This window comes from Kogia breviceps, chromosome 13 (genome assembly GCF_026419965.1).
Source record: "Kogia breviceps isolate mKogBre1 chromosome 13, mKogBre1 haplotype 1, whole genome shotgun sequence".
Taxonomy (NCBI): domain Eukaryota; kingdom Metazoa; phylum Chordata; class Mammalia; order Artiodactyla; family Physeteridae; genus Kogia; species Kogia breviceps.
Window position 1 is genome coordinate 6748902 of NC_081322.1, and position 21540 is coordinate 6770441.

The 21540-nt window shown below is 35.1% G+C and overlaps 1 protein-coding gene across 10 annotated transcripts in view; it reads right to left on the reverse strand.

Moving 5' to 3' along the window:
• Positions 1-21540, reverse strand: part of SENP6 (SUMO specific peptidase 6) — a 106352-nt gene that overhangs the window by 10555 nt on the left and 74257 nt on the right. For all 10 annotated transcript variants that reach the window (XM_059083066.2, XM_059083068.2, XM_059083065.2 and 7 more), the window contains 10 exons: positions 21299-21531; positions 17793-17963; positions 16795-16828; positions 16191-16385; positions 14982-15208; positions 13535-13644; positions 13303-13419; positions 7725-7847; positions 6637-6729; positions 2832-3259 (listed from right to left, as the gene is read on the reverse strand). In XM_059083066.2, coding sequence (XP_058939049.1) covers positions 2832-3259; positions 6637-6729; positions 7725-7847; positions 13303-13419; positions 13535-13644; positions 14982-15208; positions 16191-16385; positions 16795-16828; positions 17793-17963; positions 21299-21531 — 1731 coding nt within the window. The remainder of the gene's footprint in view (positions 1-2831; positions 3260-6636; positions 6730-7724; positions 7848-13302; positions 13420-13534; positions 13645-14981; positions 15209-16190; positions 16386-16794; positions 16829-17792; positions 17964-21298; positions 21532-21540) is intronic.

Below are 21540 nucleotides of genomic sequence, written 5' to 3' on the forward strand. Positions count from 1 at the left end.
GGAGTCAACTTTAAAACATTTTCAAAATGTTTTAAATCTCAAAAAACCCCACAAAAACAAACAAAAAATCTCTGTACACTTCAGCTATTACTCCCTTCTCCCCATATTCCTGTCCCATACCCGCAACCAGCCCTAAGCAGCCATTAACCCACTCTACAGATTTTCCTGGGAGATTTCGTACAAACGGAATCACGTAATATGAGGTCTTCTATGACTACTTTAACTTAGCATGCTTTCAAGTTTCATCTATGTAGCACGTATCACTCCATTTCTTTTCATGGCCTAATAATATTCCATTGGATGAATGTATCATGTTTTGATTATCCATTTGTCAGCTGATGAACATCTGGATTGTGTCTACCATTTGGCTATTATGAATAATGCTGCTACAAATGTTGATGTCCAAGTTTCTATGCGGACATATGTTTTTATTTCTCTTGGGTAATTATCTAGGCGTGGAACTGCTGGATCACATGAGAACTCTATGTTTAATGTTTTGAGGAACTATCAAGCTGTCTCCCAAAGCAAGCTGTACCATTTTACATTCCCACTAACGATATATGAAGGTCTCAATTTCCGCACATCCTCACCAACACCCGTTAGTATCTGACTTTCTGATTCTAGCCATGCTGTCATGGCTATGAAGAGGCATCTCTTTGCGGTTTTGACTTACATTTCCTTCGTGACTAATGATGTCCACATCTTCTCATGTACTAATTGGCAGGACTTTGTTGTTTTCTTATTTTATTTTTATTTTTAATGGGGAATAATTGATTTACAATGTTGTGTTAGTTTCAGGTTTACAGCAAAGTGAATCTGTTACATAAATATATATATCCACTCTTTATCATACTCTTTTCCCATATAGGCCATCACAGAGTATTGTGTAGAGTTCCCTGTGTTGTACAGTAGGTCCTTATTAGTTATCTATTTTATATATTGTAGTGTGTATGTGTCAATCCCAATTTATCCCACCTCCAGGACTTTTGTTTTAAAGGCAATGAGAGGGCTTCCCTGGTGGCGCAGCGGTTGAGAGTCCGCCTGCCGATGCAGGGGACACGGGTTCGTGCCCCGGTCCGGGAGGATCCCACATGCCGCGGAGCGGCTGGGCCCGTAAGCCGTGGCCGCTGCGCCTGCGCGTCCGGAGCCTGTGCCCCGCAACGGGAGAGGCCGCAAAAGTGAGAGGCCCGCGTACCGCAAAAAAAAAAAAGGCAATGAGAAACAGTGCACACTGCCTTGAAGGCTTAATCTTCAGAGTGCCCATCTACACAGTGCTTTCTGTTTAGCAAAATGGTAATTAATCTCTAACGTGGCTATTCACTGCCTCTTTTTTTTTTTCTTTCAAGTATTAAAATACTAAAACTGAAAAAAATTAGTCAGAACTTGGTGATTACCTACTACGTCTAATCTTCATTCCATTTCCTGCCTGCTGAAACAGACTGGAAAGTCAGCTAGAAAAGGAAGCACAGTTGACCCCCGAACAACACAGATTTGAACTGCACTGGCCCACCCACACATGATTTCTTTTCAATAAATACGCAGTACAGTACTACCCAATCTGAGGTTGGTTGAGTCCAGGGATGCGAATCTGCGGATGTGAAACTGCGGTATGCCACGAACGGCTGACTATAAAGTCAGAGGTGGATTTTTGATTGTCAGGGGGTCAGCAACCCTAAACCCCATGTTGTTCAAGCGTCAACTGTATTTATCTGCTTGGCTTTTGATATACTTTCCTGCTTTATCTGCTAAATTTCCCCCTTCTGCCTCTTCTCTTATACCCTCCTAAAGGACACAAATCCAACATTCATATGGCTAATGTCAGCTTCATGCAGCTGAGTATGTCAAACAACAAACATTTCTGTTAAGAGCGCAGCAACACCTTTCTGACTTCCTAAAATAATAGAGGCTGGTAGAAGTACAGAGTACGTTGAGCATTCACAACTTCTTCTTGAACTTCTGAAAGCTGAACTCAACTTTCTTACTGAGTTCACATAATTTCTTCTATGCCTTATACTGAGTTTTTTCCTCCCAAGAAAATGTATTAGATGTACTCATAGTTTGGTAAGTTTGCTATCCTATATACATAGCATATTACGGGTTTATGAAGTAGACTTTGGGGTTGAAGTGGAAATTATGCAGTTAACTTGATATATAATTTAAGTATTTGAAGAGAAACCTTAGATTTCTCTAACAAGTGCTAGAAATAGGGACCTGATTCAAGGAATAAAACAATTTATTAGAAGTGAAAGGAAATAAAAAAGCAGAGGTTGGACCAGTGCCCTTTCTCCCACTGAAAATCGTGAAGGAGAGTGAGGAACAGAAACTACCTTTAATTTGAATGTCAACAACTATTGGGAGGAGAAAGCTTTAATTTCTGCCTCTTGCCCCTTGATCTCAATTGCCCATCTGTAAATTGAGAAGATCAAACTAATTTACCTTACAGATCTAAAACTGTGCAACTACTGTTTATGCTGAATAATTTCCTACAAAATAAAAATAAGTCCAAGTTCCTATAAACGGAAAATGTAGACCTTGTACTATAATTTTAAAACTTCATTCTCTGTAAGGGTGAGGGGAGGAGACTGACTATAAAGGGGGCACAGGGGAATTTTTTTGAGTAATGGAAAGGTTCTAAATCTTGATTGTTGTAGTGACTACTTGACTATACATTTATCAAAGCTCACTGAGCTATACTTATGAGTGAACGTTACTGTAAGTAAATTATACCTCAATAAACCTGACTTAAAAAAAAAAGTGTGCCCTGAAATCTTAACCCTATTTCTAAAAATTCCAACTAATTCTTTGATTTTTTAAAACATTTAGAAACATACCTGTATGGTGCATAGAACTTAAATATTCATTCTGTAGGCCATTCTCACTTTTAGTCCTATCAACAACTTTCTGGCATGCAGATTCTCCTTTATTCGATTCTTCATTTTCACTTGCAGTATGATTTATTTTTTTCAGACTACATTTCACACTGCTAATGTTTCTCCGATAACGAGGGTCACTTTCTTCCTGTTCATTATTTGAATCAATTACAGCTACGCAATGCTTTCTGTTTAGCATCTTCTTAATTACAGGCTTGGCAGAAGAGTTTTGTGAACAACTGTCCATTTCACTGGCTGAAGAAGAAATACAACTGTCCTCTACAGTTGAACATTTTTGCGTGACTGTATTTTCATGGTAATGAGGATTAGGTTCATACTTTGGTTTTTCCAAACCAGGGAAACAAACAACAGCCAAAAACCAGTGTGCACTGTAAAAAACAAATGAAACTACTGAATATATTATTAGAAAAATTTATTATATTTGGCAATAAATATTAAAATCTTTCTTCTAAAGGTTTTATAAACAAATTTATTAAGAATGCCCAATTTTTTCAATTCTCAAATTAATCCACTTGTTTATAGGATCATTGATTCATTAACAGAATACAATGTCTATTCAAAAATAACAATTTTTGTAATAACATAATTTTTGTCAGAATTACATAGCCTGCATTCACTTTTGCAAACAATCCTTTGAACATTTTCTTGCTTTTGGAATGAAAAATTCATTGTTTTCCAGGCAATTTAACAAAATGTAAATTACATCACTGCAATTCATCATCCCCATTTACCTTTCCTTTGCCCTATTTATGCCAAGGACAAATACTATCTAGCCTCAAGATTAAAATGTCTTCTGAAGTCTAATCAGACTTTACAATTTTGAACATTTTCTAAATATTGTAAGGAATAGCTTTTAAAAAACTTTATGTCTGTGTTTTCCTTATTAATGAGGTAGGAACTTCTTAATATTGACAACATTAAATAATTCTTGTCTCATGCTATACTAAAATAAAATACACTAAATTGAAACAATACATCTAATCTAATCATCATCAAAGAATTCCAAGTATTAGTAGAATGCCAGCTATCAAGTGGGTACTCATGACACAGCTGAATTCAGGTAACACAGTTCCCAGTAGTAGGATATAAGCCATGAGTAAGATGCTGTACAGCTAAAAGTGGCTAATATTCATTAATCTGATTAATTTTATTAAGGCCTTACAGTTTGCTAGGCACAGAGTTATGTGCTGAGATACAATGAACAGGCTATAGATGTCAGATAATTTATTAGCTGAGCTCAATATACGTCATAGAGTAGGGTGTTCAGTAGATATTTGCTGAGTGAAAATGAATGTTGACATAGATAAGTTATTCTATATTCTGTTTCTGTAAAATATTAAATTCCCCCAAGGTACTACTAAGAAACAGCACTGTCTGTCTCTTCATCAGACAGTATGAGTAGAAAAGGTCATAGATGTTGGATTCATTCTCAGTACTGAAAAGGCCAGATGGAGGAATGCCTCTCTCCTCTTCTTAATTATTAATCTTCAGGATCCCAAGGACTTAGGTCAGGCGAGGCTAGGAGAAGAGCAGCACACCATCTTCCTCACTTCATCAATTCTATGACACAGCTGATTGTAAGTCACATCTCAACTTCATAAAGGTTACAATGTGAAAATACGTGTTTTGAAAATGGATTAAATGGTATAATACAGTGACTCTCAACCTATAGCTGAAACCTACATCTATCACAGTTTTAAACATTTTTCAGCTATGACAATATGGATAAGCCATAGTTTTTCTGTTGCCTCACCTAAAAACTTGGGAAAAAATCCTCCTTCACCTAGCTGAAAAGAGAAAGCTGAATCAGACACATCTGAGGTCTATTTCAACCTCTAAGAGCCAGGGTTTTGCTTTTATGATCCCTTTTAATATCAGCTACCTTGACCTTAAGCCATCAGTGGGAGAAGAGGCTAAATCAGGTAATTTCGCTTATCTTAAGATGAATTAGATCCAAACATCTAATTTCAGCTCCTTGTCAATTACTACAATTTTTAACAAATAGCTTATAAACTTTTAGCTTAAAGAAATTACCGCCACAAAGAAAATTAAAAATAAAATAGATGACAAATAAATACACAGCAGCCTAACTAATCTAATTAGCTTTATCTCTTAAAAAAAAAAAAACCCTCATGATCTGGAAGCTATTCTTTCACCTACAACACAGCACAGTTCTCTTGGTGAACACTTTACTAATTCTGTACCTTTGTTCATCCTCTACTTTCACCAAGACGACTAAAAGCACTGAACGTAGCTTCCATCCACATCAGATGCTGTGACTAAGAGGGATATGCCTCTATTGCTAAATTGTGTGTACCTAAAATTATACTTTTAAATTTTTATAATTAATTTCTGACAAATGGCCTCCTATGTATATCTTCCCTTTGGCCTAGTGGGCAGCTCACTTGCTACTTTATATGACAAATTAATGTCAAGAACCTTTACTTTGAGGAAAATGAAGAAATTAAAGATTAGTTTTAAACTTAGTTTTAAATGATACTATGTTTGTTTATTTTTATGATACTATGTTTGACTCAAATATATATCTTTGAAGAAGGTGGGCTTTATAGCTACAACCAATGTTTTAACCTAGCCTACCTATCTTTGACTGGGCTCATCAGAGAGCACAGGTTTTATGATTAAAGCATGATTATAAATAAATAGGATTTGATTATACTATAGAGTGAATTTGTTTTTTATAGTGGGGAAAAAAGAGCACATTCAGAAGACAGTTTGGCACAAACAGGCTTATTAGAAATAAACAATCTTACAGAATACCAACCTCAGATAAGGTTACTCTGCAACCATGATAAAATGAGACAAAGTGAGGCCATCTCATAATTTGTCTCAGCAGAGACAAATATAAGATCACAATGCAACCCCTCAAAATACCAAATATTCTTTTTTTGCTAAATGAGCGAATGCAACTTCTTTATCCGAACAAACCACTGCTTCCTTAGACCTTACACCAAACCAAAGCCCACATTCTTTTACTGCCTCTTTCAAACACTCTTTTACTGAGAGGATCCACAGTCGCCCATGTTGTGTGTTCTCCCCTGAGGTAAGTACTAAACCCAAGGTGTCCAATTACAGGGGTATTCCTGGAGGTCTTTGGCTGGAGGACACAGGAAAATTTAAAAATGAAATACAAAAACTCTCAAGTTTAAATTGTATAATAAGACTATCCTATACATCTATGCCTCTCTGGTCACTGTGGGAGAATAGACTATCCTATACATCTATGCCTCTCTAGTCACTGGGGGAGAAAAACACAAAATGTTTACCACTCCCATTTACTTAGAAAATAGCTTTAAGTAGTAAACATGGTTTTCAGTGAGCAAATGACATAAATCCAGCCACCTTTTCTTCTTTTTGATTAAGAGCCAAAGTGTATCTTAAGCTAAAGATTCAAATTCTTCTATGTGACCTAATCACCGTTCTGTACAAAGCAGTCTTTTCTATATAGGATGTTTGCTAGACCACAAGCACCATTTTTAAAAGATGACATTATTCTACATTGATGAATAAAATGAAATTAGAAACATCTCTTATCTAGTGTCTGTAAAATTCAGTCTCTTACATGATTCACTGGAAAAGTATATTAATTTCCACAAAATAAAGAATGTAAGTGTCAATATATACAACAAATTTCAGAAAGAAGTTAAAAAAATGGATGAATTATTCACCTCAAAAACACATCTGCTAAAAACTGCCATACATTAACATAAAGGAAATTCTTACTCACGCTTCATTAAGGGGTACAAAAATAAAATCCTTTTCAAAAATATCTACATGCCGGGTCCATGTTTTTACTCTTCCATGTCGCTTCTGTTGTATTCTGTAAGACAAGAGAGAAACTATCAAGCTTCTGAAGTGTTTCTAGTGTTTCTGCCTCTATGCAGCAATTTATACATTACAAAGATTGAGATGTTAATAGATCAGCTGTATGATTTAACAAGTTGTGAGAAGAAAGCAGAACATCTGAGATGGAGCTGGGAAGATGGGAAACTGCCCATCCCTGAATCTGGAAGAAAGAGATTATTTAATTCCTACTACTACTTACTAGGGTGGATCAGAGCTACTATTTTTACTGTTGCAGAACTGGTTTTAGCAACGATACCGAGAAGCGTATCAGAGCATGAGCTATAAGAATTGAGGAGAAGAGCGTAGGAAAAGTGAGCACTATCTCATAGCTGGTGAAACAGGACAGACTGCCAGCACTGGTCAACACCAACCACTACCGTCAACTCTAAGATGCAAAATTAGGGATAACTGAAATAGCAGAAAATATTACTAATATTATGCACAGCAGCCACCAATTCAAGACATTTAACAGCACTCATGACAAAAAATGTACCAACTCTTTGTGTGTATCTTGTAACCAATTGCCAGCAAGTATTAGAGCTGGACGCAATCACTATATGGAGAGGCATTATAAATAACTCAGGCCTCATATGTAGAATGTTGTTTCCTTGTCTGAGAAGAATTATCCAAAGAACTTATTAAAATTACAGATTCACAGGTTCCTCTGTTAGATATTATGGATGGAACATCTAGGGTAAAACAGAGCAACTGGTATTTAACAAGTATTCAAGTAATTTTTCTTTTTTAAACTATCAGATATATTTGGGAAATACTGATCTAGATATTAGACCTAAAACCTTTATGAATTCCAGGTATTCTTGGAGTTTTAGAATATTATAAATTATATTAATTTTGCTAATTGAGAATGGAAGTAAAAAATGTTGCTTTAATACAAATAAGCGATTTTTTCTAAGTTAAACTTAAGTGACTTACTACATTTGTTAAATATTTTCAAAAAGCTTGACTTACGATAGATTAGTTGTTTCATGAAGATTTCTCCTCTCTCTCTGATTAAGGCGTTTATAAAAAAAAGAACTGAATACATGAATTCGGTCAGCTTCTTCTTTCTTCAATTTTTCAAGCACCAAATATCTATTTTATAAAAAGTAATTCCAAATAGAATGAATTTAACAGTTTATACTAAAAACAGTCACAGTGATCAAATATCTATTTAGCCACCATCAATCTCTATTCCTTTAAACTGAAAGAAGTCATAAACAAAATTTGCTTCATATTCTAGACAATGATTACTATCAGATTATTTGTAGGTAATAAAAAGTGGTGTTTGAGAGAGTAAAACTAGGATTTGAAAGATCTAATCTTCTAAAACAAGGGCACATTTATGAACATTCATAGAAACATTATTTACCATACCCCCAAAGTAGAAATGACAGAAATGCTCATCAACCGATAAATGGACAATGTGATATATCCATACAATGGAATATTATTCAGCAATAAAAAGAAATGAAGGACTTCCCTGGTGGCGCAGTGTTTAAGAATCCGCTTGCCAATGCAGGGGACACGGGTTTGAGCCCTGGTCTGGGAAGATCCCACATGTCGCGGAGCAACTAAGCCCATGCGCCACAACTACTGAGCCTTTGCTCTAGAGCCCGCAAGCTACGACTACTGAGCCCACATACCGCAACTACTGAAGCCCGTGCACCTAGAGCCCATGCTCCACAAGAGAAGCCACTGCAATGAGAAGCCCATGCACCGCAACAAGGAGTAGCCCCCGCTCGCTGCAACTAGAGAAAGCCCGTGAGCAGCAATGAGGACCCAATGCAGCAAAGAATATAAAAATATTTTTAAAAATGAAGTTCTGATACATGTTGTAACAGAGAAGAACCGTGAAAACGTTACGCTAAGTGAAAGAAGCTAGTCACAGAAGTCCACATATTGTGTGATTCCATGTATATGAAATGTTCAGAATATGCAAATCCAGAGATAGCAAGGAGACTGGTGGTTGCTTAGAGCTGGGGTGGGGTGGGGAAATGGGGAGCCACTGCTAATGGGTATTGAGGTTCTGTGGGGGGTGAAAATGTTCTAATATCGATTATGATGATGGTTGCACAACAGTCTGCACACACTAAAAACCACTGAATTATACACTTTAAATGGGTGAATTGTATGGTATGTGCTCTGTATGTCAATAAAGCTGCTATTTTTATGTTTTATGTTTATGTTGTTTTAAACAGTTAATAAACCATGATGACTAGCCATAAACTGCTTTTTATAAAAACAGAAAGAATCTGTACAGTGGTGAGGTTATGAGAATGACTCTTTAAAGTGATCTTACATCAGTTCTAATTTTTCCTTGCCTTAGTTGTTTTTTCCTATAGGTCTATATCAAGACAAATAGAAATGGTTCTTTATATTACAAAGAGAAATTATGATATGTTAAACTTAATTATGTATGCTCCAAACTCCGTCAAAGGAGCTATGCAAATTCAAGCTTATGACCATATTCATCTTATCAAAATAAGGAGGGTATGAAAGCCTTGTGAAACCTTACACAGAAACAGCAAGTACCCAGAAGGCACATCTTTGAGACCTGTCACTTCTGTCATAAATTTGATAATTCTAACGCTCAAGTTCTGATGAAAAGGACACAACTTACAGATTGCTTGCTTTAGGGCAACTCAGTGTGCCCCGACAAAAGATATAAGACAGTGAATCACCTCGAGACACGGTTTAAATCAATCGCTGAATTCTACATCTATATTCAAAACAGAGCATGTAGTGAATTGGACTTGAATTTAGGGATTACACCATAATGGGTGAACCATGCTGCTTTTGCCACTACAAACTGCAATGGCTACTTTGTAAACTGAATTGAATAAAAATAGAGATAGCTCAACTTAAAAAAGCAAGTTATTGGTGATTTAAGAAAATGCACTCTACTTCATATAGAAACAAATCCATGCTTTATTTTTGTAAATGGAAGAAATAAATTTATTTGCAGATGAAAGGATTTTCATACTGAAAACTTAAAAAGATCTACAGACATACTAGAAATAGAAGTTTTAGCAAGAGGTCTGGCTATACGGGCAAAATATATTTCTTGTTGAAATACTCAAAAATGTTAAGTATCAGTTGTCTCCAAATTGCATAAATTTCACGGAGGGTTCCTCAAGCTGGTGCCGCTGACATTTTAAGCCAAATAATGCTTTGCTGTGGGGGGTGTCCTGTGCAGCGTAGGGTGCTCGGCATTACCTCTGGCCTCTACCCACAGATGCTATCAGCACACATCCCTTCCTTTTGTGAGGACCAAAATGCCCACAGTGCCCCCAGTTCAGAATCACTGATTCAGTGCAATTACGATCAAAATCTCAAAAGGACTTTAAAAATGGAATCTGATGGGCTGATTCCAAAGTTTATCTGAAAGAATCAGAAGGTCAAGTATATCCAAAACATTTGTGAAGAAGAATATGGAGGAGGGCTTGCCTTTCTATTGAAGATAACAAGAATAAAGTAACACTAATCATGGCAGTGTGGTACTGATGCAGGGATAGGTGTACGGCCAACGGAACAAACTATAGAGCCCCGAAAACAGACCTGTGCAACTATGTTACCTTAGTGTAACAAATCCTAGAGGAATTAAGGACTTAAAAGTGAAAAAAACAAAACTTCAAAAAGCCTTTTAATTTAAAATAACTAGTTTTGTCTTTCTAATCTAATATACATCCATAAGCATTTCTGTGACTATATATAGTTCTGGGTTTTTTTATGTACGTGTATTAGAATTATTAATTTTTATTAGAACAACTAAGCCTCTTACTTTAGAATTAAAGGGAAAATCCAAGTTTATTACAAAAAACCTTTGGGGAATTTCTTTCATTTTGGGATTTCTTTCCATTTCTTTGTTTTTTTCTTTCAGTGTATAAATCATTTAAATATTGAATGTCATGGTGAAGCTGTTTACCTGCTGTTTTATAAAGCAGACAATCTAACAATTCAATCATGACATTTAATTACAGGATGAAGTTAAAAGATGATTTTAAGGTTCTGAAAATAATTTTTATTAAAATTATTCTTTTTCCCTGCATTTTATTAATATTCTCTAGATGCAATGCCCTTCTACTTTCTATAATTCTGGCAAACTGTTTAAAGGTTTGTTTCTAACTTGTAGAGTTAGAAATGGAAAAGAATGAGCAGCTCTCATAGCAACTGAATTACTTATTTTTAATAGTGAACTTTTAAACAGTTTCCTCTTTTCGGGACTTCCCTGGTGGTCCAGTGGTAAAGAATCTGCCTTACAATGCAGGGGACATGGGTTCGATCCCTGGTCAGGGAACTAAGATCCCACATGCCACAGGGCAACGAAGCCTGTGCGCCACAACTACTGAGCTTGTGCACCTTAACTAGAGAGCCCATGTGCCACAAACTACAGAGCCAACGTGCTCTGGAGCCTGCACGTCACAACTAGAGAGAGAAACCCGTGAGCCACAATGAAAAGGCTGCAGGCTGCAACAAAAGATCTTGCATGCCTTGATGAAGATCCCGCGTGCCGCAACTAAGACCCAATGCAACCAAAAATAAATAAATAAATCTTTAAAAAGAAGTTTCCTCTTTTTAATTCACTTCTAAGAATGTCATGAGATGAATATAAACAAAGATTTTTTAAAAATCATGGATTTTGTTAGATTCTCTATCTTATTTGGAATAGTGATTTGCATCAGAAAGGCAGAACTTGTAGATAATGTAAGTTTACTGTATAAAATTTACTCTAAAGTTTAACTATATGATGTCAAGGGGCCTCCTGAAAATATATAAAGAATTTCAAAAGAATTAAAAAAGACTATAAAATCTCTATTGTAATGTAAAAAATATAGATTTAAGTATGAAATAGAATAAACTAAAATGTAAACAAAATATAGGAGTTCAATTTATTGTTTAGATCCAACTATGTGCTTTCAAAAACAAAAAAAAACATTTTAAACATAAAGACTTAAACAGGTTAAAAGTAAAAGGGTGAAGAAACATACATCATGCAAACACAAACCAAAAGAAAGCTGGCGTAGCTATATTAATTTTGAACAAAGTAGGATTAAAAACAAGGAGATTATCAAGAATAAACAGGAACATTATGTAATGATAAAGGGGTTGATTCTCCAAGAAGACATAAACATGTATGTACCTAACAACAGAGCTTCAAAATACATAAGGAGAAATAGACAAATCAATAACTGTAGTTTGAGATCAACGACTTTCTCAATAATTACAGAACAAGTAGGTAGAACATCAGTAAGGACAAAGACCATTTGAATAGCACTAGCACAACATGACCTAGCTGACATTCACAGAACAACACTTTATCCAATAACAGCAGCACTGTTCTACGCAATCACTTAAGATTTTTCAGTAGCTTGGTTCGTTAAGGTAGTATACATTAGGATTAAGAGAACACATCTTTTTAAAAATTAATTAATTTTTGGCTGCATTGGGTCTTCATTGCTGCATGTGGGCTTTCTCTAGTTATGGTGCGAGGGCTTCTCATTGTGGTGGCTTCTCTTGTTGTGGAGCACAGGCTCTAGGCACCTGGGCTTCAGTAGTTGTAGCGCACAGGCTCAGTAGCTGTGGTTCGTGGGCTCTAGACCACGGGCTCTGTAGTTGTGCTGCATGCGCTTAGTTGCTCCACGCCATGTGGGATCTTCCCGGACCAGGGCTTGAACCTGTGTCCCCTGCATTGGCAGGCGGATTCTTAACCACTGCACCACCAGGAGAGTCCCTCCAGCAGCTTTCAACAACCAGTTTTTTTAAAAAAATATTGTCTTCTGATATACATTTGAATAAACTGGAAAATACTGGAGAGCACTAAACACACTGATAGTTAAGTTCTGTTTTGTTTCATACACACATCCATTTTATATCACAAAGCAGTAAACATGTACAAATTTATACATGTATAAACACATTACACATACATGTATTCATGTATACGTATATGTTATGTGTATTCTGGGTCATGACATAAGCCCTTCTAGGAGAGCTTCTTGATTTCTCTTATTTCCCAACCCCCAGAGAGAATGAAGCTTTCTTTTTCTGCTATGCTTGTACCATGTTAATGCTTCTGCCAATACTTTAATCCCATATTTGTGTTCCCTATAAAATCATAAACTTTTAACACAGCACCTGCCACAAAGTTGGCACTTGGTGAACATTTATTGAAGGAAACGAGTGAAATCATATAATCTGCTCAACAAATTATTACCTAACCTAGGGTAGTAACAATTTTAGATGCTTTAAATACTACAACACTGATGATATAATAAGCTATCACTTATGATCACTTTGCATGTGCCAGGTATTTTTCCTAGCACTTGAAATATATATCTTATTTAATTCTCATGATCCTTTTAGATATTCTTATGCCCATTTTTAAAATGAAGAAACATTCACAGAGACATTAAATCACCTTCTAGATGTCATCCAGTAAGTGGCAGTCATGGAATTCAAAATCCAAACAATTTTGACTCTAGAAAATACATGTATACATTATAAAATGTTAAAAATTTGCTAAAAGGCTAGGAGAAAATTAACTTACTTCAAATAAAAGTCTATAATAACATCATTTAAAAATTCTCCTTCACTTAGACAATGCAGGTCCTCATTAGTAACGGAGATGCCTCCCTTAGCTGGAGGTGGTGGATATACTATCAATCTGTAACAAAATTTTAAAAAATAAGCAAACAAACAAAAATAGGCATGCATATAACTGAAATGTAATAAAACAGAGAAGAAACTTGAGTGTTGCAAATGTAAAGGAATTCTCTCACTTTTCTACAGGGCCCATGAAGATGGTATGGCTCTCTCCAGCTTCCTCATCATCATCAAAAAACTGGAATTCTTGTTTGTTTTTAAGTTGTACTTTAGATTCAAGGGACACCTGGTAAAGAAAATTAAATTATCAATTCACAAAATCAATTTGAAAAATTTTCAATAAAAAAAGTACAAGGCAAGAATGCTTTTCAATTTAAAAAGATTAAAAATAAGAAACAGGTAAAACTAGGGTCAACTTTCTTTTTACCTGTAGCTTCCAGAACAGTGATACTCTTCCAATTTTTGTAACTGGTTTTCTAGTATCTTGTCTAAGATCTCAACCATCCATATTAAATTAGATTATGTTAGTAAAATCCAAAGAACAGAGAGTGGTTTTTTCTTCTAGGAGTGTAGGCCTACCTAAGTTCAGTGCCTAGGCAATCCAGGGAATATGGGAGCAGAGGCTCAGGGAACACAGTCCACTGAGCTTCAGTTCTCCAGAATCAAGGAGTCCTTAAAGAAAGAGCCTTCCATTGAAATCTGAGTCCATCGCAGCTGCCTTATGGCTCCAGCTGCTCTTTTCTTCCTCTGACATTACCTCCTGTAGCCAATTCTGCAAAAGAAGGGGAATGGCTCCCCTTCCTCCTTCTGTTGTTTTCTTCAACCCACTAACTGTGTAAATAGCTCTTTTCTGGTGAAGCCTTGCTCAACTTCACCAATATTATGCCTTGGATAGCCAGCCCTATTTCCAAATTTGTAGGCAGATGAAAGATTTAACATTTCTAATAAATTGTCAGCAAACTTCAGCTGCTGTGGTAGGAGACAAATGTAAAGTATTTTAAGTCATACTGATTAACATATTATGTGTTATAGTAGTACTTCAGCCTTTGATTCAGGGGGCTTCAGAGTTACCTACTACGTAATCAGTTATTCAAGAATTAGTTATTCTAGAATTGTTGAGAGCCAGAATCAAACGGTATATGTTCTTCCTTTCCAAGTTTTCAACCATGTAGGCACATGTTACACATAAATGGACAATACGTCAGGGACCAAAATTCCTTTATTTGTACTGAAGCCAATGTCACCACTGGGAACCACTAGCAAATTTAAGAAACAGAGTAACAATCAATTTGAACGTAGCACTGTACGTATATGTATGTTGAGAGTGAGGGAAAAAGAAAACAGGATGAGAGAAAAAGAAAAGGAGACAAAAAGTAAAGACAAGAACAGAATGCGGAAAGGAAATAAAATAAAATGCTTCTGAGACTTGTACCAATTACAATTTGTGTTGCAAGTAACCCACCACCATTAATATTTCGACACAAGGTAGTTTGCAAATCACATATAAAAGCAAATAATTCTGAAATGGAATTAAAAGGATCTAACTCCAAATGAGCAATATCATAATGAACCACATTTCCCTTTAAAGGTACCATTTAAAATTACATTAAAAAATATAATTACATTTTTAATTTTGTTTTCTTTCTGCACACAACTTCCTTTGCTGCTCTCTTCACAGGTTCTTGTACAGGCAACAAGTCTGCTATTGGCTTCATCAAAGGAAATTTTCGCAAAAAAATTTGACACATTATTCTTTATACCAATGTCAGTAATGATATTTTCAAATACCATATTTGCCTGAGGATCAAGGCCATTTTGAAAAATGAGAATTATGTATTGTTCTTCCAAATCTGAAAAGAAATCAATATAACTGTAAGTCTAAAGGAAAAAAATAAGTAAACAGATACTAGAAAAAGTAACTACTAGTTATTTCCAAGAGTATCACCAGAAATCCTGGTATAAATGTTCAAAACAGTGTTTGGCATACAGTGGATATACAATACTAGGATGAAGACCAATGACAGTGTCACCTAACAATGTAACCTAAGTTATGAAAAGAAAGGAACCAGAACACATTACTCTAGCAGCAGCTCAAGAACAAATCTATCCATAGATGTAACTAATTTATTTCATCTAATAGAATCCAAATATATTAGTTTTAAATATATAATCAGTTAACATTTTTGTCAAACACAAATAAGAAACTGCCAAGTGAACTGGTATCTCTAGATTTAACTGTAAAAACTGCTATTCACTAATGTGCCAACTCTTGCAACTTTTATAGTAGCTATCATTTACTCATCATTAAGCTGAAGCAGCAATTACTGAGGAAAAATGTTTTACAACTAGTCAAGCTATGCCACAAACGTTAGAGGGGAAGGGAAACAAAATGGAGAACCACACTGATTTACTGTAGAGGATGAAGCCCTGTTCGATGAACTTTCAAACTTCCTAATCAGGCTAAGTTTCAAGGTTTCCAGATTGATCACTGATTTACCGTTAGAACTCCTATCAGTACATTTAAACAAAACAAAACAAACAAACAAAAAACTCATTTTACTCAGGTCATACAGTGTTAAAATAAAGAGTATATATCTTTTGAATTTTAACCTATTTTGAAAACTTTCTACATGGGTAAACCCGGGTTTTATCTTCAGAACTTCCACTTTCTGTGGACTTTTCCTCATTATAAAATGAGAGAAGTAATATCTATTTTACAAGGTCACTGTAAGGATTGTAGTTAAGATACATCTAAGGTATCTATCAAAATTGACTCACGTTCTGCTAAACAATGTATTGTATGTATTACTATATTTGCTCTACATAACTTACTTGTTAACTTATTTATTCCTTTACAGTCATTCCGAACTTTATCCTCCATGTTCATCTGCAGTTGCATGCTCAGCTTCTGATAAACTGCTGCTGTCGTCTGAAGAAACACTACTGGTAATTTTCGGACATTACACCACTCACATTTTGTTAGATCAGAGGTATTTAAAGTAATCCCTACAGGTTCCTTTTCTGGTTCTGGAGAAAAACAAATGGAAGTGGAAAAGGAATCAATTCTTAAGAGGGAAAATCATGAAGGGAGGAAACTGTAAGGAAGTACAATTTTAAAGTTAAGTACATATTTATTATACTCTGTAAACAGTAACTCTAGTGGGAAATGAAGGAAAATCTTTGATCTTAAAGAAGTATCTACATTTTTTCCCAGATGGAAAGAGGATTCTAATAAAGCATACTTTAAAAATTAAACATAGCTTTTGTGATGTTATAGTATGAAATTACACTATTAAGGTATAATGCCTTTTGTTAAGATGTATGTAATAACTAACCATCTTAGTGAATTCTAAGCATACCGTTTAATTCTCTACTCCAGTAGAGTGTTTTAGTGTAAACAAAGCTTTAGTGAGCAGGAGGATATAAAATAGCTTACCTTCTAGCTGTATCTTGATAAAATCTAAACAAAACTAAAAAATAAGATACGTTAGTAACAATCATAGATTTTTGAAGATTTTGCTACCAACACCCTAAAAGACACGTTATTTGGAACTTAGCCCACATAAGGCAGAAAAACTGATCCATGTACTGCATTCCTCCATCTGGCCTTTACAATACTGAGAATGAAGCCAGCCTTTGTTGAAAAAATAGGTGGAAATAGATAGTTAGGGACACCAAGTTAAGACATTTAAAATAAAGGCTTTTACAAAATAAGTACAGTGCTGTAGGAAGATTAACCTACCAACAATGTACAGGATACATTAGAAAGAAGAAAAATTATGACTTAGAAGGCAGGTTAAGGAGATTATGTTAAAATTTTAATAGAAAATATACATTTGAATTGGATTGGTGGTAGTAGAGTAATAAGGAGACAGGTATGAGAGGTAAGATAAAGGGACTATAGAAAGTCCTTTGGGCTTTATGGACACTGAACTAGTTCAAAACCACAAGGCCTCTTGGGTGGCCAGTGTAGTCCACTAATCTATTTCTAGGAGTTGCTATGTTACAAGACATTTTTCTGCAGACCACAAAGCTTTTGGATTCTTCTTTCTCTCATACAGTTCTTTAAAATACTCTTTTCATGCATCGAGCTAGCATGAGAATAAAACGGTAACACATTGGAGGGTTAATTCTAACTCAGTGAGAACAAGCATCTTCCTATGATGAATATGTAATACCTTGAATATTACATCATGATAAATTAAAAAAAATTTTTTATTGGAGTATATATGATAAATTTTTTACCCAGTAATTTTTATGGTGAGTAGCAATTTACAATTGTTTATACATTCCTAAGCAATCTGAAATCTTGAAATAATTTTAATATTCTATGAAGTATTTTAACTTATAAATTTAGAAATATTACATATTAGCCTTAGCCATGAAATTCTGAATCTTATAACTGGTACAGTAAAGGGCTTAGAAGGTACTTACAATTACAGGCTCTATTAATAGTCGGCAGAGTGCTCCTACTCGTATACTTCGACAGTTTAAAATTACGCTATCAAAGGAACTTTGGCAGCTTAAAGATACAGGATCAACTAAAGTTTCTTGAGAAATCACTTTGCGACGTTTTAGAGGTATGTTGATAATAGAATTACCAAACTGAAAAAGGAGAACAAATTTTCACTTAATAAGTTACTAAAACACGGCTGCAAACTAAGTAGACATATGCAAAGAAGACCCAACATAAGAAATATAATTATTGGGACTTCCCTGGTGGCACAGTGGTTAAGAATTCTCCTCCCAATGCAAGGGACATGGGTTCAAACCCTGGTCTGGGAATATCCCACATGCCGCAGAACAACTAAGCCCATGCGTCACAAGTACTGAGCCTGCGCTCTACAGCCCACAGGGCACAACTACTGAGCCTGTGTGCTGCAACTACTGAAGCCTGTGCGCCTAGAGCCCGTGCTCCACAAGAGAAGCCAGCGCAATGAGATGCCCACACACTGTAACGAAGGGTAGCCCCCGCTCGCTGCAACTAGAGAAAGCCTGCGCACAGCAACGAAGACCCAACACCGACATAAATAAATAAATAAATATTTTTTTTAAAAAAGAAATATAACTATCAAGACATAAGACTGATTTTATTTCAACAGTGTTAGATGAAGTAAATATTTATTGATTTTATAACAATAACAGTAAATCCTTCCTACTTTATCTTGCTATACTTTATCTGGCTATTAATTGAAATGCCAGTAATAGCACAGCAGTGAGAAATGGTATTCTGGGAATCAGACAGCCTTGGTTCAAAGCACAACTATACTACCTTCTAATGATCTGATCTTGTAAAACTTAATAACTCCTACTAAAGTTTTGGTTTCCTAAGCTAAAATGTAAGAGTATCTACTCAAATGAACTAATGCATATAAGCAGCTTAGCACTGTGCTTCATGCACAGTAAATTGTTGGATAAAAGTTAGCTAGTAATAGTGGTAGTGGTTGTAGTATTTGGATTAAATTAGCAGCTCTTTAGAAAACATATAATTTAGGAAAATGGTTATTTATATTATAAAATGATGCTTCTTTATATATTAAAAAGTGTTAAATTAAATGACTTGATCTGTTAAATTAAGATTTCATACTCTCACATGCAAATTAATCATAATATAAAAAGGTATTTTATAAGTATACTTTATATGAAATGTAATTAAAAGTAAAGTTATTATGTTAAAAACCTTACTATCATCACAAGAATAAAACATGATCTTGATTAAAAAACAAGAGGAAAGGGCTTCCCTGGTGGAGCAGTGGTTGAGAGTCTGCCTGCCAATACATGTTTGTGCCCCGGTCCGGGAGGATCCCACATGCTGCGGAGCGGCTGAGCCCGTGAGCCGTGGCCACTGACCCTGTGCGTCCTGAGCCTGTGCTCCGCAACGGGAGAGGCCACAACAGTCAGAGACCCGTGTACCGCAAAAAAAAAAAAAAAAAAAAAAAAAAAAAAAAAAAAAAAAAAAAAAAAAGAGGAAAAAAAATGTCCACTGCACAGAAAGAGTCACTATTCCCATTATCCCTCTAGAGACATTTCTGTGATCTATGTCACAGGAAAAAATATGTATTAAAACAAAATATGATACACACACATATTTATTTCTGTAAATTGCTTTTTCAGGCTTATTAACAGATTTATCATGAATATTTTCCCAGGTTATTAACAGAAACCTATTAGAGTGGTTTGAAAACTCTTTTAAGCTTTACAATTATTTCTTCAAATGAGACGTTATTTAGCTCAATAATAAGTGAGATAATTTAAGAGCTGCTCCAGCTGAATCCACAGTGGAGAGACTGAGTCTAGAACTTGGGCAACCCACATCCTCCCAAGGGGCCTGTAAACTGGCACAGAGGAACCCGTACTATTCAGTGTCAGTGTAAAAACTACTCACAAATTCATGGAAATCCACGTTTATTTAACTGAGCCCTCCTATGCTGGACATCTGAGTTCTTTCTGACCTTTTCCCATGACACAATATTCTCTGGCAAGCATTTTTGCAGCTAAATCCTGGAATATACGATTATCACCAAATTGCCCGCCAGCATAGTTATACCAATTCACACAGCCAATATTCCATTCCTCCAAACACTAGCCAAGAAGAAATACTACTATAGTTTAAATTTTTCAGCCATCTAACACTTAAAATATATTTTAATTTCTTTTTTAGTACTTTACTTAAAAAAAAAACTCTATTCATACCCTTTACTCATTTTTCTATGGCTTGTTTCTATTTCTTGATTTTTTAAGAAACTAAAAATATATAAAGGACCAACTCATACTTTGTCACATACTTCACTATTTTTTCCCATTTGCATTACCTATCAAATTCTGTGGATGGTGTTTTGGTTCATTGCTCTGTACTTTCCATTAAATCAAATATATTCATCTCTTATTATTTTTGCTTGTACTGAAATGTTTGGAAAGGCATTCCCCAAGATTATATTAAAAATATCAATCTATATTTTTTTCTATAATTTAACTATATTTTATTATAGCTATTTTGTTTTTCATTTCTTACAGTTCCCATCTTCATCAAGTATGTATGGTTCCATATTTTTATCTATAACTTCTAGAATTCCTGACATATGTACATACACATATAATTTTTTAAAGTTTTTTTAAGTTATTTTTACAAAAATAAGAAAATATGCACATATTTTTGCATCTTGGTATTCTCACTAAGCAGGGCCATGTAGAAATCCTAAAAGTCATTGATATAGCTCTGATTTTTATTGTCAGTGGCTGCATAACAGTCCATGGTATAGATATACCATAGTTTCTTCAGCCATTTCTATATTAATGGGCAATGATTATGTTTGCTAATAATCCTATTTATACATACAGTCTAAGCACTGGAAGTAGAGGATTCCTTTGAGATTGAGTCTAGGGAATGAATTACTTGGTCATTCAGTATACCTTTTAAATATTTCAGTAGATGTTTTTACATTGCTTTCCCAAAAGGCCATAACAACTCAGTTTTTTTTCATCAGCATATAAGGAAAGTACCCTTTGCCTTGGATTCTTGCCAGTAGTCTATAGCCACAATTTCTGTTATCCTTTGCCATCTGAGTATTTTTAAAATTTTATACAGTAAAATATAAAATAAAATATAGTAAAATCACAATATTATGGTAAAGTACACCCAAGTTAAAATGACCTTTTCCTGCCCACTAGATTATACAAGTATATTTACACTTAAATTTCACTTACTATAAGGTTGATGTTTCTTGTTGAACTTTTTACACTTTAGGCCTTTAATTTAACTGAAATTTATTTTTGTATATGTTTTAATGTTCTTTCAAATAATCTTCCAAGTGTTATTTTAAGTCCTACTTCATGACTAATTCATTCTTCTCCTAAGATACTGCCAAACTGTCCTCCCCCCCAAATATTTACATACCAAAGGAGATTTAATCTGAATAAATGTCAATAAATGTGAAAAGTACCTGGTCTTTCATTCTTGCTTTTCTTGGCAAGGTAACTGTACTTAATTCTGAATCTGCTGGAATGCTCCTTAGTTCACGCTCTACTCTACAGGTGTTTTCATTTAGTGCTGCTTCTACTTTCCCAGTGGAGGGTGCCGGGGAAGAACACGCTGAATCAGCAGGTTGAGGAGAGATGCTTTCTCTTCTGTTAGTCCTATCACTGTCATCATCATCATCATCACTGGACAAAATGACTACAAAGA